The 21,317-nt window shown below is 40.4% G+C and overlaps 1 protein-coding gene across 1 annotated transcript in view; it reads left to right on the top strand.

The window, feature by feature from the left end:
• Window positions 1–21,317, top strand: part of LOC133461466 (ras/Rap GTPase-activating protein SynGAP-like) — a 73,808-nt gene that overhangs the window by 6,060 nt on the left and 46,431 nt on the right. The window contains exons 2-4 of the mRNA XM_061742398.1: window positions 3,132–3,235; window positions 13,307–13,395; window positions 13,517–13,638. Of these exons, the coding sequence (XP_061598382.1) occupies window positions 3,136–3,235; window positions 13,307–13,395; window positions 13,517–13,638 (311 nt within the window). The 5' untranslated portion in view covers window positions 3,132–3,135. The remainder of the gene's footprint in view (window positions 1–3,131; window positions 3,236–13,306; window positions 13,396–13,516; window positions 13,639–21,317) is intronic.

Here is a 21,317-nt window from a genome sequence, read left to right as displayed (position 1 = left end):
CTGCTATTATTTGTAATATATTATATTATTTGTAATCAGCACAAATTATCTGTCCCCATATGATAAAATCCACCATCCCCCCTGATTTAGTTTTACAACACGAGTACTGTTAATATGTGATGGTACGGCGTACGATAGTGGAGCAGCAGCTCCATGTGGGTTTCAGGAGACTCGTATGTGATGAGCTCCAGTCCAGACATTTGCAAACCCATCTTTAGAAATGAAAGAAATAACGGTGACAGACCACATGGAGGTGAAACGTGTGGAAAGTGATGCACTGCATACGTGTTTATGGAAAATAAAATAGGATACTATTAAGAGCAACCACATATTTGGTAACTTCTGGGATCAATGAGTGAATAATCCTGACTTTAACCTGCTCAGGTGGCCACGAGAGCAGGGCTGAAGTTCATATCCTCGCATTTGCAGGCTGAATACTCATTTAAGATACAAATTGGTGTTATGCTCTTTTAAATGACCAATTCAAGCTTTTATTAGTTAATCATGATGAAGTCTACATGATTGTGTTTATGAACCTGTTTAAAAACAGTTCCGTTCCTTCATCTGTTGCCGTGGACACGGCACATGTGTCAGTAAATGTTTGCCTCAAAGGCATGTACATGTAGATTCATACCGTGTATGCAAGCAGAGAGAGCCAGGGGGTTAGGGTTAGAGTTAGTTAGGGTTAAAGTTCTGCCACATGGAGAACATATTTACAAATCTAGTAAATGTAGTATATTCAAAAATGACAGCAAGCATAGGCTTTTAAAAAAGTCCTTCCCTTGTTGACTCAAGGTTTGAGTCTGCAGACTTGAAATTGAAACAAAGTTAATGTAATCTTTATGGAAAACCATAAAGACTAAATCTGCTCTTTATCAATGGTTTACCTTCGCAAGGAGCTAAAGTTATTTTAGGAAATAAAAGTATATTTTAAGCCATTTTGAAGCTTTTGCTTGCATAAAGAAAACAAGAAATGTATATACAATATTTATATATATATATATATATATACACTGTATATATATATATATATATATATATATATATATACACTGTATATATATATATATATATATATGTATATATATATATATATATATATATATATATATATATATATATATATATATATATATATATATATACACTGTATATATATATATATATATATATGTATATATATATATATATATATATATATATATATATATATATATATATATATATATATATATATATACACTGTATATATATATATATATATATATGTATGTATATTATCTATTTATTTTTTTCTTAGGTGCTTGACTTTGACTTCAAAGAGTTTGAGAATAATTTGTCCATCGGCCGTGGAAAACGTCTAAGTAGTCAGCTAAAAACTGAATTGTTACTCTGGAGGACAGTTTTGGTTCAACAATTTCAAGCCTGAATTCCAGAAACCCAACCGAGGGAAGAATCCCCACATCTAACGGTACCGAGCACGGTCACTGGTCTCAGTGTTTTAACTCTGGCAAGAGTCAAAGGTGTCATTTTAAGAGCATTTAAACAGGCGTTCGATCCGTTTTAAACAGGGATATTCTTACAGTGAATGCTCATTATCCAAAGCGGTGTGTCTACTTCATTGCCTTCAAACATAATGGGAGAGGATCCCCAGTGACTGGTATGTCTGTAGAGTTGCTTATCAATTAATCATGGAAGCAGCTTGTGGTTGAGCAGCTCCGTGACATTTAACTTGAGACTCTATAAAGGGCAACTATGATAGAACCTGCTGCACAAAAACACTGTTTTATGACACAGACAGATGAGTGAGCGTGGTCGTGCCCACGCCTGTACCTCCCACATGTGGAAGTTACATCCCCGTGTCTCAGCTAAACGTCTGATTGTGTTTTTAAAGAGGTTGCATCCGGATGACACATCCCTGCTGTTTTCCACCACGTACATGGGAGAGAAAAAGATCCTCATCTGCATAATGAATAACATGTTTGATTAAGTTGTTACCCCACTTTGTACAGTACTTTGAAATTATTTATATATTTATAATTATTAACTCTTTTTTAACCATTATCATATTATATGTATATATATATATATATATATATATATATATATATATATATATATATATATATATATATATATATATATATATATATATATATATATATATGGGTCAATGACGAATAAGGATTTTCAACAGGTCAATTTTAAAATAATAAAAAAAAGAATATCTATCGCAGTAGTTCAAACATTAAGAAACTTGCGTACACATAAATTCATATACAAATTTTAAATTAAGTGATTTCAGAGTTTTTTGTCAAGATGAATTGGCACTAGCCTTAAAAAAGGTCATGTGGTGCAACCATGATTCATATTAAAATAAATTAATTTCCTTAACATCTTGACATCTTTTTTTTTTTTTTACAAGTTTTCAATATTATACATAAATGGTTGTTTTTTTTAATGGTCGCGCCACATGATATTTCATAAAATGGACATCATCAGTCAAACTTAGTTTGTATGTTATGATGGAAATATAAATACAAATGTGTTGCAGTCTTATACAGGACTACAAGACATTTCGGAAATCATGCCAGATAGGGCAGAAGATTGATTTAAAAACATTTAGAGTGATTTCAAAAAAGTCATGGTTGGACGGTTGCACCACATGACATTTTGACGCTTAAAACAACAACAAAATCCCAAATAACTAGTATTTTGTTTGTAAAATTCAAGTGAGTCCATATGTGGGACAGGTAATTCATATATATGGTATTTTTTTATCCATTTAAACCTTTTTTGAATTGAAATTGATTGTTTTCAGAAAATATAGGCGTCACGTCATTGACCCATATCTATATATATCTATATCTATATATCTATATATCTATATATCCATATATATATATATATATATATATATATATATATATATATATATATATATATATATATATATATATATATATATATATATATATATATATATATATATATATATATATATATATTATCATGACATGTTCTATACACAAGCAGTTGTTATTTCCTTGGTCCCTGTTAATGATTGTTGGTCCTTTCCTGTTTAAAATAACGAGGAAACACCAACCCCTACTTGTGTCTGTGCCGTATAGCTGCATGGACACATCTTCAAAGACGTGGCTGCCGCATCAGACTCAGTTTGGGTTGGTTGGTCAAGCGGAGGTTTGCTGTGCTGGACCAGGAGTGTTAACCCCAAGTGAGTCGGTCTAGTCCAGAGTCAGTCTCCCCCTCGTCCGCTGTCAGCTTTGTGTTACTGCTCAGCCTCGTCTCCAGTCCACTGTGCTCCAGTAGTTTTTGCTTTTATACATGTTTTTTGTATGTCCCCTATAGGCTGTTTCCTCTATTTTTCAGTGAAAGGTTTCAGTGTTGTCTTCTTTTTGCTTGTTGGCGTCGTCGTCGTCCTTTTCAACACTAGGAAGCTTTCACAAATGTACCTTGTTGAATTGCACTCCACTGGTGCATTATTCCCCCTCTGGGCCCTGCAATCTCACACCCCCAGTCTTTTATTTTGACATCCTCTGGGTTTTAATACTTGCCTTTTTACACCAGCTTTGATACACTCACAGTTTCCTTCTTTCTGTCTCCCAAGATGAAAGCAACCATTTCTGCTCCCTCCAAGTAAAATAAAATAAAAAAAATCATTCAGTTGGCCCAGCATGTGAAGCTGTTACTTAATTTCAAACACTAATAAGTGTGAGGAAGAATTGAATTAAAAAGTCAATGTATGCTGTTGGGGAGTTCGTGCATTCCTGAGATGCTGCAGGTTCTTCCAATCTCAGGTTGATCTTTTGAATTTCAATCATAGTTCTTTTTTTTTAAGGGATCTAAATATTACAAGTGCAAACATGGCTGTGATGAATCTCAATACATCAGCAGATATGAAGGTAGTTTGATGGAAAGCAGTGCACAAACATGTTCCTATGGTAACTAGGCCACTCTCTTGGCTAGTTCTCACACACAAAGCAGGGGGACAGGAGAGGAAGACAGGATCGCTGAAGAACGAGTGATGGAGAGAAACTTGATCTTGTTTATTTAGGTTCGTGTTCTCCTGTATTCCTTTGCTCAAAGGCTGTTTTATATTGGTTATATTGGTTGCAGAACGCCGGGAGTCACTTTCTTTGTTCTTTTCGCCTCCTGTTTCTCTAAAAATATCCGTCAGAATTGAAGCTGAACGCAGGTTGTTTCCCAGGGCTCCCTCGCGCCCACTCTGGCCCTTCTGACTGCATCCCCTCCCTCCAGCCCACCCACCCCCATCTTTCAAATCTGGTGACTGCCTCCTCTGTGTATTTTGAATATATATCATCACACGGTGGTGTCTAAACATAGAACCAGAGTGGCTCTAAATGCAGTTGAGTGTCATCCTATTCCCACATAAACAGCCCACAGGTTATTACCATGTTGGTGTCATTGCTTCCATTAATGCCAATGAAACTATTAAAATCACAATTTTTTTAATTTGGACCTTAATTTGAAAAGCACTGGGCATCGCCTGACGTCATGTATTTCCATCTGTTTCTCTAAAAGGTAGCAGGTGTCCCTCTATAATTGGCACATCGGATGGCAGTTTATGTTACGTAAAATCCCAGCTCATTCTCAAACCGAGGCGAAGCTGCCGACATGTCAGCGAAGCTGCCGACATGTCAGCGAAGCTTGGAGCTGATGCTGAGAGGTTTTGCTCCTGTCAGTCAAGCTGAGTGTTTGAACAATTCTCTGTGGGAATGAAGTTTACCTTCTGCACACGTTTGTGCTTTGGTTTGAGGTGTCGTTTATCAAGTTTTCGTAGTGGAAAATTAATCACGTTTGACTTTGTTTTTAAGACATTCAAGGTCTGTTTAAAATAGGTATTAGATGCCATAATAGGTCCCCTTTAAGTTGTTTGAAGAGCAAAAAAATATCGGATTCATTAGCTTAAATACCCTCAACTCACATTAAAAACAATTATTCTCATTTGCCGTTTATAATATTCATGAGGTCTGAAGAATTAAATTCAATTTTATTTACATAGCGTCTATTACAACAGAAGTTGTCTCTAGGCGCTTTCCAGAGACGCAGAACAAGAAGTCCATAAACATCCATCCATCCATCCATCCATCCATCCATCCATCCATCCATCCATCCATCCATCCATCCATCCATCCATCCATCCATCCATCCATCCATCCATCCATCCATCCATCCATCCATCCATCCATCCATCCATCCATCCATCCATCCATCCATCCATCCATCCACATGTGGTCAGGAGTGAAAGTTTGTCTGCAAGTAAGAATTTTAGCATTTTTATCTGTGTAACTCCAGATTAAATATATCATTTAAACATCGAGTTTTAACCTTTGAGATGCAAGTTTTGTTAAAAATGTTTCCACAAAAAAGACAAACCCTTTAATGCCTGACATATAAAATGATACACAGCAAATCCTCATTTTTATCATTTGAAGTTTTTATTATGTATTGAAATTATATATGTCTATAACATTATCTAAATAATATTGTTTTTTTTAATCATTATGAATATATCAAGTAATTTTATGTACTTTTTTATCGGTTTTATTTTTTTTTTAATTGTGTTTATTTTATATGTATTGTTATTTGTTTTGATTATGGGGTGGTTGAGGAGTCTCAGAAACTCAAATATGATAAATCTGGCATTATGGGGTTAATTGTTACAAAGCCATTGTTTAAAATCAATGTGCCGGCTGGTTTTCAGCTAAAAGAGCTGTTTGACAGATTTCACTCTAGAAGAGCAAATACAGCTGAGCAAGTTTTAATCAAACCTAACAGGTCCACAAATCAAACAATATCATCATTGAATGACTTTCCAGCAGTGAACTTACTATTTTGATCTGAACACACAAGGACAGGCAGCTGTGTAATAGCACCAGTGTAACGGCGCCAGTGCTACAGCACCAGTGTAACGGCACCAGTGCTACAGCCCCAGTGTTACAGCACCAGTGTAACGGCATCAGTGCTACAGCACCAGTGCTACGGCACCAGTGTTACACTACCAGTGTTACAGCACCAGTGTTACGGCACCAGTGCTACAGCCCCAGTGTTACAGCACCAGTGTAACGGCACCAGTGTTACAGCACCAGTGTTACGGCACCAGTGTTACGGCACCAGTGTTACAGCACCAGTGTTACAGCACCAGTGTTACAGCACCAGTGTTACAGCACCAGTGTTACGGCACCAGTGTTACGGCACCAGTGTAACGGCATCAGTGTTACGGCACCAGTGTTACAGCACCAGTGTAACGGCATCAGTGCTACAGCACCAGTGTAACGGCACCAGTGTTACAGCACCAGTGTAACGGCACCAGTGCTACAGCACCAATGTTACAGCACCAGTGTCACAGGACCAGTGTCACAGGACCAGTGTTACACCACCAGTGTTACAGCACCAGTGTAACGGCACCAGTGTAACGGCACCAGTGTTACAGCACCAGTGTAACGGCACCAGTGTAACGGCACCAGTGTAACGGCACCAGTGTTACAGCACCAGTGTAACGGCACCAGTGTAACGGCACCAGTGTTACAGCACCAGTGTAACGGCACCAGTGTAACGGCACCAGTGTTACAGCACCAGTGTAACGGCACCAGTGCTACAGCACCAGTGTTACAGCACCAGTGTTACAGCACCAGTGTAACGGCACCAGTGTAACAGCACCAGTGCTACAGCACCAGTGTTACGGCACCAGTGTTACGGCACCAGTGTTACAGCACCAGTGTTACAGCACCAGTGTTACAGCACCAGTGTTACGGCACCAGTGTTACGGCACCAGTGTAACGGCATCAGTGCTACAGCACCAGTGTAACGGCACCAGTGTTACAGCACCAGTGTAACGGCACCAGTGCTACAGCACCAATGTTACAGCACCAGTGTCACAGGACCAGTGTCACAGGACCAGTGTTACACCACCAGTGTTACAGCACCAGTGTAACGGCACCAGTGTAACGGCACCAGTGTTACAGCACCAGTGTAACGGCACCAGTGTAACGGCACCAGTGTAACGGCACCAGTGTTACGGCACCAGTGTAACGGCACCAGTGTAACGGCACCAGTGTTACAGCACCAGTGTAACGGCACCAGTGTAACGGCACCAGTGTTACAGCACCAGTGTAACGGCACCAGTGCTACAGCACCAGTGTTACAGCACCAGTGTAACGGCACCAGTGTAACAGCACCAGTGCTACAGCACCAGTGTTACAGCACCAGTGTTACAGCACCAGTGTTACAGCACCAGTGTAACAGCACCAGTGTAACGGCACCAGTGTTACAGCACCAGTGTAACGGCACCAGTGCTACAGCACCAGTGTTACAGCACCAGTGTAACGGCACCAGTGTAACGGCACCAGTGTAACGGCACCAGTGTTACAGCACCAGTGTAACGGCACCAGTGCTACAGCACCAGTGTTACAGCACCAGTGTTACAGCACCAGTGTAACGGCACCAGTGCTACAGCACCAGTGCTACAGCACCAGTGTTACAGCACCAGTGTAACGGCACCAGTGTAACGGCACCAGTGTAACGGCACCAGTGTTACAGCACCAGTGTAACGGCACCAGTGTTACAGCAACAGGTGTCAGTGGGATGATTTCCAGGAGAGAGGCAGAGCGCTCATCATCTTCACTGATTAAGTTATTCATCTCAGATAAAAACTGTTTGTCAAACCTCCAGGTGTAAAAACTTGCAGATGTAGGTGTAAGTGTTGAACCTCTACAAAACATCATTTTCAGGAAATGATTAGGGAGCATGAACCGCTGCACAAATTCTGCCATCTATTTGAAAGTTTGTTAGCCAGAGAAGTCTTGCTGATAATAGGTTTTGGAGAGAAACCCACTCATCTATCACTAAGGTCGAGGTGAGTTCAGGTTTAGATTTGTTACTGAGTCATGATTCAGTCCCACTCCCAGTAACTCTGATGAAGTATAGCGTGTTCAAAGCAAATCTCTGATAATATATGTTTTAAATGCCAGTATAGACTTAAATACAAATAGTGTGTATCATTTCACATGCCATTTTTCAATATAAATAAATATTACTTTATTTCTATCAAATATTTGACCAAATGTAATGAATTGTCATTTTATTGATGAAACTTTAAAGTATGATCAATATAGCATAAATGTAGCGCCTGCATTGCATTCCATATGACGTGAAGTCGTTGTAGTGAGATGCTGGAGTCGCAGTGAGATGCTGTTTGTATGAGGTGTATTACTGGAATGTCAAGAATCAATGTGTATCTACAGTCGGCTTAACCGCTGAAACGTGTTTATGAAGAAGTATGCCTTGTGGAGTCAGCTGGTTCTCCGTATCAGTGGTTTTAAATGAGGTCTGAACGTCATCTACATCAGAACGATATACAAATACACTCAAATAAGTGATCCAATCTGATTCCCAATTAAATAGATAAATAATAAAAATATTATTATAAATGAAATTTCCCTTTAGACAACGTTTGCTGCTCATAAGAAACATGTTGATGTGCAGCGTCTCTGAAGACATTTGACCAGGAGTTGTTGATCTGCACGAGGCTGGGTAGGGGCAGTGGTGCCGAGGCCTTCACCAGCTGGCGTGAGTGTAAAACCGGCACGGAACGGCATCAGAAAAAAGAAAATCTGCCTTTCAGAGTAGTCCAATCTGAGCCCAGATCAGAACCCCGTAGAGACGCTGTGGAATGAGCCGTTCACAATAGACAGCCGACAAATGTGCGAGCTGAGGCAGCTCTGTCTGGGGGGTGGTGCTCAAAAAGAATTCAGTTATATTTCATGGATCCCAAAAGAGACATTATATTGAATCAGTATAAAGAAAAATAGAATAAAAAGAGAGAGAGCTGTTGAAGTTTCCAAGGATCCCAATGAATGTGTTGGGATGTTGTGATGTCACAAAGGCAAGTCACAGCTAACTGTTCAGTAGTGAAGAAATGAAGATGTGCGCCTTCCCAGTCACATGTACAGCAGCACCTGAGGTTGATGAGCATTGCAACTTCTCCTTTACCCTCGCTGATCTCAGACCCATATCGTCTAAAGCTGGAATACACTGTGCGATATTTTAAATCGTTTGATTCAGCCCCATCTCAAACTGCACGACTAGATCGCTGATTTCAAAAGTTTGCAGCCCACAATTTATGGTCTCACACTGTACAACCCGATGCTCTGATGCTCCGTCTGCTCACACTATACGATCATAATACTCACGTCGGACTTCTGTTACTGGAACTGCAACGTCAAAAAGAAGTGGAAGAGGAGGATCCCCGAAGTGGGAGACACCGAAGATGCTCAGCAAAAACAAGCGTGCTGCCACAATTTGTGCCATTCTGTGTTGCAATAAATGAAAAAAGATTAGACAATGTCGTGATTGGACAAGGAATTGGCTGGGCAGACGTGGGAAATGTGGTCCTTTTTTTTCTGCTATTAAAACATGATTTGTAATGTGAATTTGCAACACTTTAAACTGCAAATAATAGTTTTTGACGTGACATCAGAGATTGCGCATGCTCTCTGTGAAAGGATGAGTCCAATCGGGTCGTAGCTGCTTCAACTGTGATACCTTCACGAGGAGCGACCAGGATTTCAAACACGTTTGATTTTCTTGCGAGCACACGATTCGTGATCAGGAGCTCGTCGTGAGGTGTTAATCTCCCGTCGTTACCCCACGTATACTGCACGAGGCACGACCCATGATTGGGTCGAAATCTGGCCTGATCCAAAAAATAGTTGCACGAGTGGAAAATCGGTTCAAAACGAGCTGACAATCGCACAGTGTCTGCCCGGCTTAAAAGGCCAGAACGGATAGAGGACTTCCTTCAAGGTGTTTCTCAGTCCCCCCCTTCAGCTCATCTGGATTTGGGTCTTTGCTCCAGGCATCACTTGGGTTTTGAGGATCCCACTCACGGTTAGGTTTACTAACAGTAAAATGAGCAGGAACCTTCAGCATGCGCAGCATCTGATCTGGCACAGGAAGGTGTTTCAAAAGGAGCTTGAGCAGAGTTAGTGCTCCATCCTAACATGTGATCCAGACATCCACAAACCGGGAATGTTTGCGTGAAGCCACTGGCCAAAGAGGACATTCGACCTTTGTGAACTTTCAGGGTTTATTCATCTTTCTTTTACATTACATTGCTTTATCCAGACACATGCACATACACTCTGAGCAGGCATGCAACCGATCAGAGAAACAAAGCATCTCATAGCAGCCATCTTGCTTTTGAAAAAATACTGGCTCCATCTCATCACACAAAGCCCGCCCCCATTCTGCCACACTGCAATTGGTGTGGTCCATTCTGTACCGGTGGAACCGGCTGTGAATGGAAAGGTGGTGAATGGCGAGTGAATCTTAATGACATCAGGACTAAGTTCCTTTTCATGGCAGATTTTTTGGAGATCATTTTTGACAAATGTGGGGCATGGACAGGCCGATTAAATCTGTAGATCTGTCCTCGGTGACCGGTCAAACAAACCCGACCTATGAGTGGTGAGAAACCCAGCAGCGTGCAGGACCGGCTTGGTGTGTTTCTTGCTTCCAGTGTTACGTACAGTAGCAGGCGATTGGCTTTTTGAGGGGAGGGAGAAGCTGTGTGATGTTCTCTCTGTCATGTATCTCCCATTATAGAATCCACAAGTAGGTTATCTGTGACATCCAAAGTCTCTGGTGATGGCGGTCTGTGAAACCCCCCAGCATGATTAACTGTAACTGTAACTGTAGGGTTTGGGGAAGACTGTCAGGTGATGGTGTATTTGATCTTTTCCCTCTTTTTGGGTTTATTTTGTTGAACTGCTGATTTCTTAGATTTACAGTTTGCACATCACGTCCTTGCACATAATCTGTCCCTTGATCCCTTTAAGAAGAGGAAACAAGACACATAAAGCCTTCCACACAATATTGATTTTTCTTTTATCTAGCAAAAATGCAAAGTGTCCAAACATGTATTAATAGATCTGCTCAAGGTTGAGTATGTTTCTCTGACACCCACTCACAGTCTTCCTCTCTCTGTCTTTCCCTCGCTCCATCACAGCGAGCTGGAGGCTGTTGCCGCCCACACGCTCTGTCTTTGACAGCAATTTACATTCAGAACGGCCCAACTGAACACATCCATGTGTTCCAGCGCGTCACGTTTACTTAGATCGCCACATACTGCAAGAGAATGTCTCCGGGCAGGTATAGAAATGCTAAATCTTTTTCTGCAGGGTCATTAGATGGTGTTATGATTCAGACAGTAAAGGAAGTGAATGGTTTCCTCCAGGTGAGGACCCCCCCCCCTTCCCTTGGGCCAGCTGTTAGGTCCCATCACGACCGGTCTGATGAGACGAACACGGCATCGTGTTGCTTTAGATATTTCCCTCATCTTACAGTGTATATCTTCAATATCTTCAGTTCAAGTGGTTGTTTCCATGGATACCAAACAATTAGCGGGGAATCAGAATAGAACCTGGAGAGTAGCCTACTTACAGGCTTTGGGAGCGAGGAAATGATGGGATGGCAGAGTGTCTCGATTATCTGTTGCAAAGGCAAAAACAACTCCTCTGGGTAATTGTTAATTTCTAAAAAAGAACAAAACAAACCCCCACCCTCCCCAACAGATCCCTCACAAGGAAAAAACAGAGCAGCAGAGTGAACAACAATATAAAAGACATTTATAGCAGTAAAGACAATAAAGCCACCCTATACATACAGTGATGACGTTTAAGGATGATGCTGAACAGGAAATGCCTTTATTGCACGCACGCATGCACGCACGCACGCACGCACGCACGCACGCACGCACGCACGCACGCACGCACGCACGCACGCACGCACGCACGCACGCACGCACGCACGCACGCACGCACGCACGCACGCACGCACGCACGCACGCACACACACACACGCACACACCTCCCACCCCGCTATAATCAGACAGCTTTCATAAAAGGTCCTTCAAATCCCACCATAAAACATCTCTCACATGTCTGTAAGAGATGTGAAGAGTTTGGGGCGTAATACGGGAGCAGAATATCCTATAAGCTCCTCACGCTGCACGGACCTCCTCTTCTTTGATCATACAGAGGAAACATCGGCAGCGGGTCCCTCAAGATAGTTACTCATCCTCTCACAGCTCCATCACCATGTTGAAGAGTTTATACAAGCTTTAAGTCACATTCAAGTCCTGGGGTCCAAGATGACTCACTGGATTGTAGGACTTCTTTCCAAAATAGCTCTCATGTCAGGTTTTTGCACCATTTTCCACTTGAATACATACATCCAGTTTTCTGACTAATATCTGTTTACACAGGCAACGTTCAGGTGTCTTTCAGACCGTCCCAGTTTGTCCTCTGTGGTTTTTTGTAGCAGGCTTTAACTGTGTTCTCGTCGCTGTTCTCCAGTTTAAGCCCCGCTGTGTTAGTAACTTGCTTGTCAGTGTGTGTGTTGTGTCATCTCTCTTTCCCTTTCTGTCTAAAGCAACAGCTTCAAGGTAATGACACAAGCTCTGAGAACGACGAGGAAGTATAATGTGAAATGTTGTGTCAAATATAATTTGAGCCCTGAAGATTTGATAGGCAAATTATTCAGATAAGTATCGTGAAAGTATTTAGTTTCTTTATTTCACAATTGGCATTATGGTTGTTATGGAATTCAATCAACCGACAAATGTAATTTCTCAAAAAATTCAAAGATGCAGTTTAAATATGGGCTCAAATTAAAGCTATAAATATTTTGTATCTGTAAATAAACTTTGTAATTGTAGAAATATTTTGTGCGTGTGCAAAAAATATTTGTACTTGTAGAAATATTTTGTGCCTGTGCAAAAAATATAGAAATAGAAATATTTTTTGAAAGCTGATTGGCTCTTATTATTGGCACGTTAAAACAGTGCCATAATTCGTAGTTGTAAAAAACGTTTGTAGCTTTTGTAAAAAAAGTTTGTAGCTTTGTATATCCAATGTTGCACACAGACGAATTAATTCCACAGCTACAAAAATGTTTTACACATGCACAAAATATTTCTACAAGTACAAATATTTTTTGCACATGCACAAAATATTTCTACAAGTACAAATATTTTTTGTAAGTACAAATATTTTTTGCACACACACAAACTCTACAAGTACAAAGTTTATTTACAGATACAAAATATTTATGGATTTAATTTGAGCCCATATTTAAAGCTTAAGATAATACAGTTTAAACTAGAAAATACATGTAGAACATTTTTGGTCTCAAGCCAATCACATGCATAAAATATAATGGTTCAGCTTTTAAGATGTGGCTGTGTCATTTCATTTCCTCGCAGACCAATCTCGCAGGGCAAGTTTTGCCTCTGTAAGACAGTCGAGCATGGAGACTCCTCCCAATACGACCCCTCAGCCCTTCAGGCAGCCGGTGAGTCCAGAAAAACCACACAACGAGTTGTGCTTGAATTTAACACGGAGATGCCAGCAAGCAAATGCCATATTTCTGGAGCTGTAATGCCATAAAAGATCTCTTTTTTTGTTGTCTTTAGAGTTTCCTCAATCGAAGGCTGAAGGGCTCCATAAAGAGGGCCAAAAGTCAGCCCAAACTGGACCGGACCAGCAGCTTCAGACAAATGATTTTGCCCCGATTTCGCAGTGCTGACCAAGAGAGGTAAGTCTCATGCTAGTTTAGTGGCTGTTGTTGTGTAACGGTGTTGTAAAATGATACACACGCTGAGATCAGGGATGTTCTGACGTGCCTCACAATTAAAGCCCCCTCATGTCCCTGCAGGACACTGAGCCCCACGTTGTTCCCATTGCCCCACACACTCATAGATGGTCCCAAGCCCAGGTAAATGGGGAGGGTTGTGTCGTGAAGGCCGTCCCACATAAAGGGCCAGTCCCAATCCACCCCCTAGCCCTACTTTTCAGCACTACCCCTAAATTTTGTAGTGGTGTCCCAATTCCTCTTTGCATGTGGGGCTTGTGTGCATAACAAGGGCTAGTGTGTATGAATCTAGCCCTTCACAGCGAGGGATTTCAGATGCTGACCAGGCCAGAAAAATTTCCCAGAATGCTTTACATTATCATTTGCAGACTGAATCAAACAAAAAAACATGGTGGACATTTGTCATTTTTAGTGAATAAAATCAATATTTTGAGTTAGTTTCTGCATAAAAATGCGTTTTGATTACATTTCTAGCGAGAAATATATATTTTACTTTCATAATATTCACTCAGTGAATGTACATAATCACTCGCTTGCTCGTTGTTGCGTTGTATCTTCAGATCTCGCCTGAATAAAGGCTGATTTATGGTTCCGCGTTACACCAACACAGACCCTACGGCGTAGGGTACGCGGCAACACGCGCTGTACAGTGCATGTCGCCGCGTACCCTACGCCGTAGGGTCTCTGCGTCGATTTACCGCGAACCATAAATCAGGTCCTGAGCCGGCAAGCTGTTCTCATCCCGAAAACATCGGATCAAATTTCTTAACAGGCGTTATTTGGATAAACTGAGCCCAGGTTGGGGATCTTAACGGTTACTTTTACGCCTGAAAAAATATTAAAACTTAATAAAGTGGCATATTAACAGCGCTACAGCTTTTAGCTCTCGGCTTCCTGATATGGTGTGACGTATGTGCAAACGTAAATACGCAGTCGCTTACGTACCCGAACGTAAACCACGCAGTGAAGTAGCAATTGGTGTCCCAATCCCTAGGGAAGATTACAAGGGCCCTACGCAAGTGGCTTCATTTTTAGTGTGAAGTGGTAGTGGGTGAGGGCTAGTGGTAGAAAGTAGGGGGTGTATTGGGATTGGCCCAAAAACAACAAAAGCAAATCAATTTTGAGCCTCAGTGATGAGCTCTTGCAACTACCGGTGGGAAAAGCCCCAAGAAGCTGTTTTTAACTTTGATAGTAGAGATGAGAGACGTGCGCTGGAGGACGCTTACTAAAAATAATTTCCTTCAAAAGTAATTGAAACTGATATTTTATTAACAAATAAACCCTTTGTGCTAACGCTAATCCTTATGAAAGGACAGCAGGATTTGAATGTGCAGGGAAGCAACCAGCGGACATCTGTGCGACCCGTAGCCTGCAGTAAAAGGACTGGACCGACCCACTTTTGAAGCATTTTTTTTCATCTCTGCATGGCCTGCCAGTAGCAGTGGTCTGTTAGTATAATTCACAGTACAATAAACCATGTTCACTTTAAAATAAAACTGATATTTTAACATGCAGAGGTTGATGGAGAATAAATTACTTTTGAAGTCTGTCCCCAGTGGTCTTTCAAGCAACTGCAGTTTTTTTTACTTCCACATTCAAACGTTATTCTCCTTCAAGCTTTACGAGAACAAAACTAAAGTGTATTCTATATATTTAAAAGCCATTTCTGTCTTCACTGTCTTCATGTGGATAGAACTGAACATCAGTGCTCTGAACGCGTCTCCTCGTCAGTGATGGACAAAAGTGGAATCCTGCGGGAACACGGACGCCGCCTTAGTGATCCCTTCACAGACGACTGCTCACTCCTCTTATGCATTGAAGATAATCTTTTGAGAAATATTAATAGGAGCATTACAAAAACAAATGATCTCGTCATTTCAGTGCGGCAGCCAAAGTTGGGGTGTATTACAAATGAATACAGAATAAGTGAGAGGAGGTGGATTCTTCTAATATCTCGGCTTGTTTCATGAGGCGTAAATGTTACGCATTTTTATTCTGATTAACACTTAAATAGCAATTTCTAGTATTACATTTTTAAAGGCTGTGAAATCGATTCAGCTGTAAAAAAAATCTTCATTTGTGCATCTGATTGATGAAAAAATGACTTTGGCATCTCATGTCACTGAAACGGTGAGCAGACGAGGACGAGGAGAAACCTTGTTTTTTTCAGGAATTAAGCACTTTTGACCAGTTTTGCACATATTATGCATCGTTGTGTCATTTTGCAGGCCTTCTTTAGAAATGTTTGGAAACTATAGGTTGAGCCCAAATTACGTTTTATGCTCTCTGGAGCTTCAGGAGAAAATAACAATGTACATTTCTAGATGTGTTTGTGGTGGGGGGGCTGCATGGCACCCCTCTAAGTACGGCTGGGGATCGATTCAAATGTCAAGAATCGATTCGATTCCGATTCTTAAGATTCAGAATCGATTATCAAGATTTGATTCGATTCGATTCCGATATTGATTTGGGTTAGTGTTATTAAAACTGTTTTTTGAGCTGTTGCATGAATTATATGACTGTAGTTATGCAACATATTAATACTAGTATTATATTGAGATTAAACAGCAAGTATTGGCAGCTAATGATGCTGTAAGGACCAATCAGCTCCCAGAATGCTGATAGAACTGCTTTCAGAAACATCATGGGTCAGAATTATCAAACAGATCCAGGGAAGAAACAGAGACGGATGAAATCAGTTTTATTTTTTCCCACATTCTGTTTTTATTTGTTCCATTTTCGGTCTATTTTGGTTTTTAATTTTTGAGCATTTGGTTTTTGGCATTTTTTGCAAATAAGACAGTATATAAAGTAATGAAATATAGACAATTTATGCAAATATTACCTAACACTTTAATGTTTTCATACCTTTAAACATATTTAAAGGCAAAAACATGGCACCAGTTATTCTCGTGTCCAACAAAACATTCCTTTTTTGGAGATAAACAAAAAAATAACCAAAAGTTGTAATGTAATGATGGAAAAAAAAATACATAAATAAAAAAAAAAAAAAAAAAAAAAAGAATCGATCTTTTGACATATGAATCGATTTTTAGGAATTAATATGAGAATCGATTTAGAATTGGGAAATCGATTTTTTCAACACAGGCCTACCTGTAAGTAATCTGAAAGTGTTGGGCTCTTTTCCTCAGAGCAGGCTGCTGGGAAGGGCTGCATACAAGTCTTACAGGTAATATTTATATACTATACTGTTGCAATCTTTTCAAATCTCCAACGGTGTTGATTACTTGCCAAGTGGCTGCAGCGACATCAGCTAAGTGCGCGGGCAGGTGGTCCACCTCAGATCAGCACAATCCGCCGCTTACAGCATTTTTCATGGCTGCCTTTAACCACATTACTGAGAGAAAGTAGCACAGTACTTGGCAATTCTTTGTGTTATTTTGACATGTTGCTCGTACGTCCGCCTTTGAATGCATTGCTCCCATTTTATTGTGCACTCCAGTTCATTCCGGGGTCTGTAATTTGAAGCTCTGCAGGAAACAGACAATACAAGTAATGATAAATGCAAAAGCTGCCTCGCATCACTTTAATGATTACGTTCACGTATATGAATTAAAACACGGCTGTGCGGTTCACATGCTGCAAGCTGTAGGGATTTTTATTAATGTTTCCATCTTTAATGGTGTTCCCTGTCAAACACACGGAGCATCTGCAGCCTGTCATAACATGTAGAAAATTCTTAACGTTGCCACATTTTTCTCCTTTGGGAAGTTTTACATCTTTAATTTCTTCTCATTTCACGTCCAGCTGTTGTTGTCTCAGTCGATTTGTTTGGTTCCCCCTCAAAAGTGTGTTTTTTCTTCGTGTCAGATCTTATTCCCAGCGAGGAGAATTCAGGTTCTTCTTATCTAGACCAACATATTTATGCGCCTCCATAAAACTAGACATTCAGACATATCCTAGCGTTTGTAAGGCACAAATCTGAAAGTTAACCATGAAATCTGTGAAACAAGAAACATAAAAGCTCCAGGGGAAACACTCACATTCATTTATTTAGTCAGCAGGCAAGTGAAGATGTAACATTTCAGAAAGCATACACCTAAACTAAAGTCTAAAGTCTATCACACAGTCTAAGCTGTACGGGCTTTCCCATACGTGTCTGTTTCCAGAAGAAGATTATCAGTAAAGAGTTCTAGGAGGGTTTTGCAGATTCAGTTACAGCAAATAAATGATTTTAACAACAATTTTATAATGAGACATTTTTTGACGCACAGCAGATTCTTCATCTGACTTTTTTGCATTCGACTAAATCTGGTTTTCCAAACATTGCACTGCAGCTCTGAACAGTTTATCTTCTGGATTTCATCTGAAAACATGTCTGCTGTGCTGTTGACGAGATCACTGGGAGCCATGTAATAAAAGAAAGAAAAGAGTGAACATGTTTTAAAACTAGATAATCTTCAGCAGCATCTGCTGACAGAGCAAACATGCTGGTGAAGGAATCTTCCTTTTCTGCTGATCTGAGAAGCTCTCACTTCTTATGTTGTTAATCTCAACATATAAAAGTTATCAGGAAGACATTCTTCACAGGCTGTTAAGAAAACACATCCGTTTCTACCGAGTACCTTTAGCATCACACCAGCACAGCTCTGTTGTTACTTCCAGCTGCAAGATCTCACAGTTAGATCTGCCTTGAAGTGGAGCAATGGCTGCAGCAAGATTTGGGGGAATTTTTGGCAGATTTTCTATCACGTTTATGTGTGATAATGGCTCTCAGATGTGCACAATCAAAGTTCTGCAGTGTTTCCTGTTAAACTAAATTGAATAAATACTGCATCAGTGTTCAGAGACAGTACAGATTTTAAGCCATTCATTTCTAAGGCTTTTATTTTGAAAAAACCTTCTGAAAAATAAGGGTTTTCTGTAAATCTTTTGTGAAAAATAGAAAACATGACATAAAACTCATAGTAAAGGTAAAAACCTTTTGTTTTCTCATATATTACAGACCTTGCCTTAATGAATATGAATATCATTTTAAATTGAAGAGGGAATATTGATGCACTATGCGCACTAAACCAGGTCTTGGCAGAGGATTTTACTTTCAAAATAATAAAAAGAAACACTAATAAAATACTTTCACATACTCTGAAATGTGTTTGGAGGGGGAATTAGTTGAAATAATTTCCCCTCTTTTTATATGGCTTGTGTCTTGGTGACTCCTGATGATATTTAATTGCTATTCTCAGCTGTTCAGTTAATGAAACTAACAATTGATTATATCAGCTGAAGTTTGCACCACAGTAAAGAAGACTTGTGTTTGAGTGGCTTTATGATGCTGATCTACAACCTTCATGTTTTAATTTGTGGAACCTCTAGAGTATCTCTAGATCGCCCAGCATGTCTCCAAAAGTCCTGCAGTTACACAGGAAATGAGAGCGTTCCTCCATAGGCGCAGTGACTCCATGTTTTGGAGCGTTTTTAAAAGAATCAAATGGGTACTTGAGCTGAATTCACACTCCTGACAACCTTCAAGGTTGTCTCAGTATCAGGGAGACTGATCACTTTCATGCTTTACCTTTGCTGGCCACGCTGTGAGATTATTGACCTCTGAGTTGACCGCCGAGGTCGAACCTGATCCTGGTCTCTCTGCAAATCCGGCATCATACTGAGTGTTGTTGGTGAAGTCGTAGGTGTGTTGTGAGCTGATGTCAGTGCCGGTCCTTTGTCGGCCCAGAAAAGGGACTTGCAGCCACAGCCATGGATGTTGGGTTCTTTGGGTGGCCGAACCAGAAGCCACCTGACAAACACACATTCATAGCTTAGCGCTCTCATGAGGGCCGTTGGCCAGGAGACTCCACAGGTAGGGTTGCCACCTTTAAGAAATAGGAATAAGGGACGCCCCATTTCAGCAGTGCAGGCACCAAAAAAAGGGACATCCCCAAAACTTTTAAAATACATAGAAATGTATTTATTTTATATCAAAAAACAAAATGCTTTGATTTAAAGTTTAAAGTGCTTTAATAGTATTGAACTTGCATGACTGTACAGACAGCCAACCATACTAACAACTGAAATAGCCTCTGCTCCTATGGTATGTATGTCCACATCAGCCCAGATGCATAATATACATACAGGTGAAGTTCGGAAAATTAGAATATGGTGTAAAAGTCAATTTATATTCAACTTGGAACTCATATATTACCTAGTATCATTACAGGCAAAGCAAGATATGTTAAGCCTTTATTTGTTTTTGATTTTGATGAGTGAATTTTTTATTGATTTCATAATATATTCTAATTTTTTGAGATTTTTTATTTGGGGTTTTCATAAACTGTGAGCCATAATCACCAAAACTATAACAGATAAAGGCTTGAAATATCTCACTTTGAATGTAATGGGAAATAATATATTTGTTTCACCTTAAGTTGAATTTAATACGAATCAAGTTTTGCAATATATTCACATTTTTTGACCTTCACCTGTATATTATGACATAAATAAATAAGAGCATAATATGTGTCTGTATTAGTTCAATACGGAACGCAACTTTTAATTCCCAATTACAGAACAATTCCGTATTTCAAGGGACGGGTGGCAAGCCTATCCACAGGGCCAATGACCTGTCCAACGCATCTAGGATCCATAAAACATCTCAAATAAGTCTCTTCTGCATCCCATAAATGTCTCTTCTATAACATACACACAACTCATTTTGTGAAAGTGAAAACATCATGCCTTTTAGCCCTTTAATGTGTTTCTGCAGGTCGAATTAATTGTTTCTCTGTAAACTCCTGCTGTTTGGAGTCGTCTGTGGCAGCATATTAATACATTCTGACAAAGATCCAGCTGGGTTTAAAAGAACTTGTCCTTTTGAATGAATTTGGGTTTTAATTTTCTTGAACTACAAAAGGGAGAGCGAGAGCTCAACATAGTGACGGTCTCACGGGCGTTCAAGACAAATTGTTTCTGCATGAAACTCCCATTTATCATGTCTACTGTTGTTTTTGGTTAGTTCATTACTCTTCCTGGTCATGATACAGTAGCTGGCAGCTGGTGACAGCTTCTTGCTGCTGTGCATGGGGGGAGAGGTCACGTCCCCGTGGAATCTCGCTCGCATTGCCATCCAAATTTTATGCAGTCCTCACACAGTCCAGTCACGACACATGTAGGAAATACGAAGGTGTCGAGAGACGCAGGAAGAAGGAATAAAAACGTTGTGCTGATAACACAGTTTCCCGTCTCCACGGGAGACCAACTAAAGACGTGTTCAGTGCGGGCGTGGACGTCCGACCCTTAATGGTAAAGAAGTTTAATTTAGGAGCGCTCACATAAAAACGCCTTGATTTTTAACATGCAGAACGGCTTTCGTTGTTAAATTGTATAAATGTTCTTCTGGTTAACACGCCGGTTGGCTGCGATGGAGTAAATGATGTTTGAGGTGGAGTGGCCACTTCAGTCGGCTCCCCTCTCATCACAATCACTCACTGCTGATCCTGACAGCTGCCTTTCCAGCCGGCTTCCACGTCTTCCCACACATGCTCAGTTCTCTCAGTAGCGTTAAGTCCACTCTGCTAGAAGCCCACAGCGTCCAGCCTCGCAGCGCAGCTGCTCTACCTCCACTGCCAATTTGGTTGCTTTGCTGAAGCATTTTTCATGTGCAG

The sequence above is a fragment of the Cololabis saira genome, chromosome 15 (genome assembly GCF_033807715.1).
Source record: "Cololabis saira isolate AMF1-May2022 chromosome 15, fColSai1.1, whole genome shotgun sequence".
NCBI lineage: Eukaryota > Metazoa > Chordata > Actinopteri > Beloniformes > Belonidae > Cololabis > Cololabis saira.
Note: the sequence above shows the minus strand (reverse complement) of the source record. Positions and strands in the feature narration are given on the sequence as shown.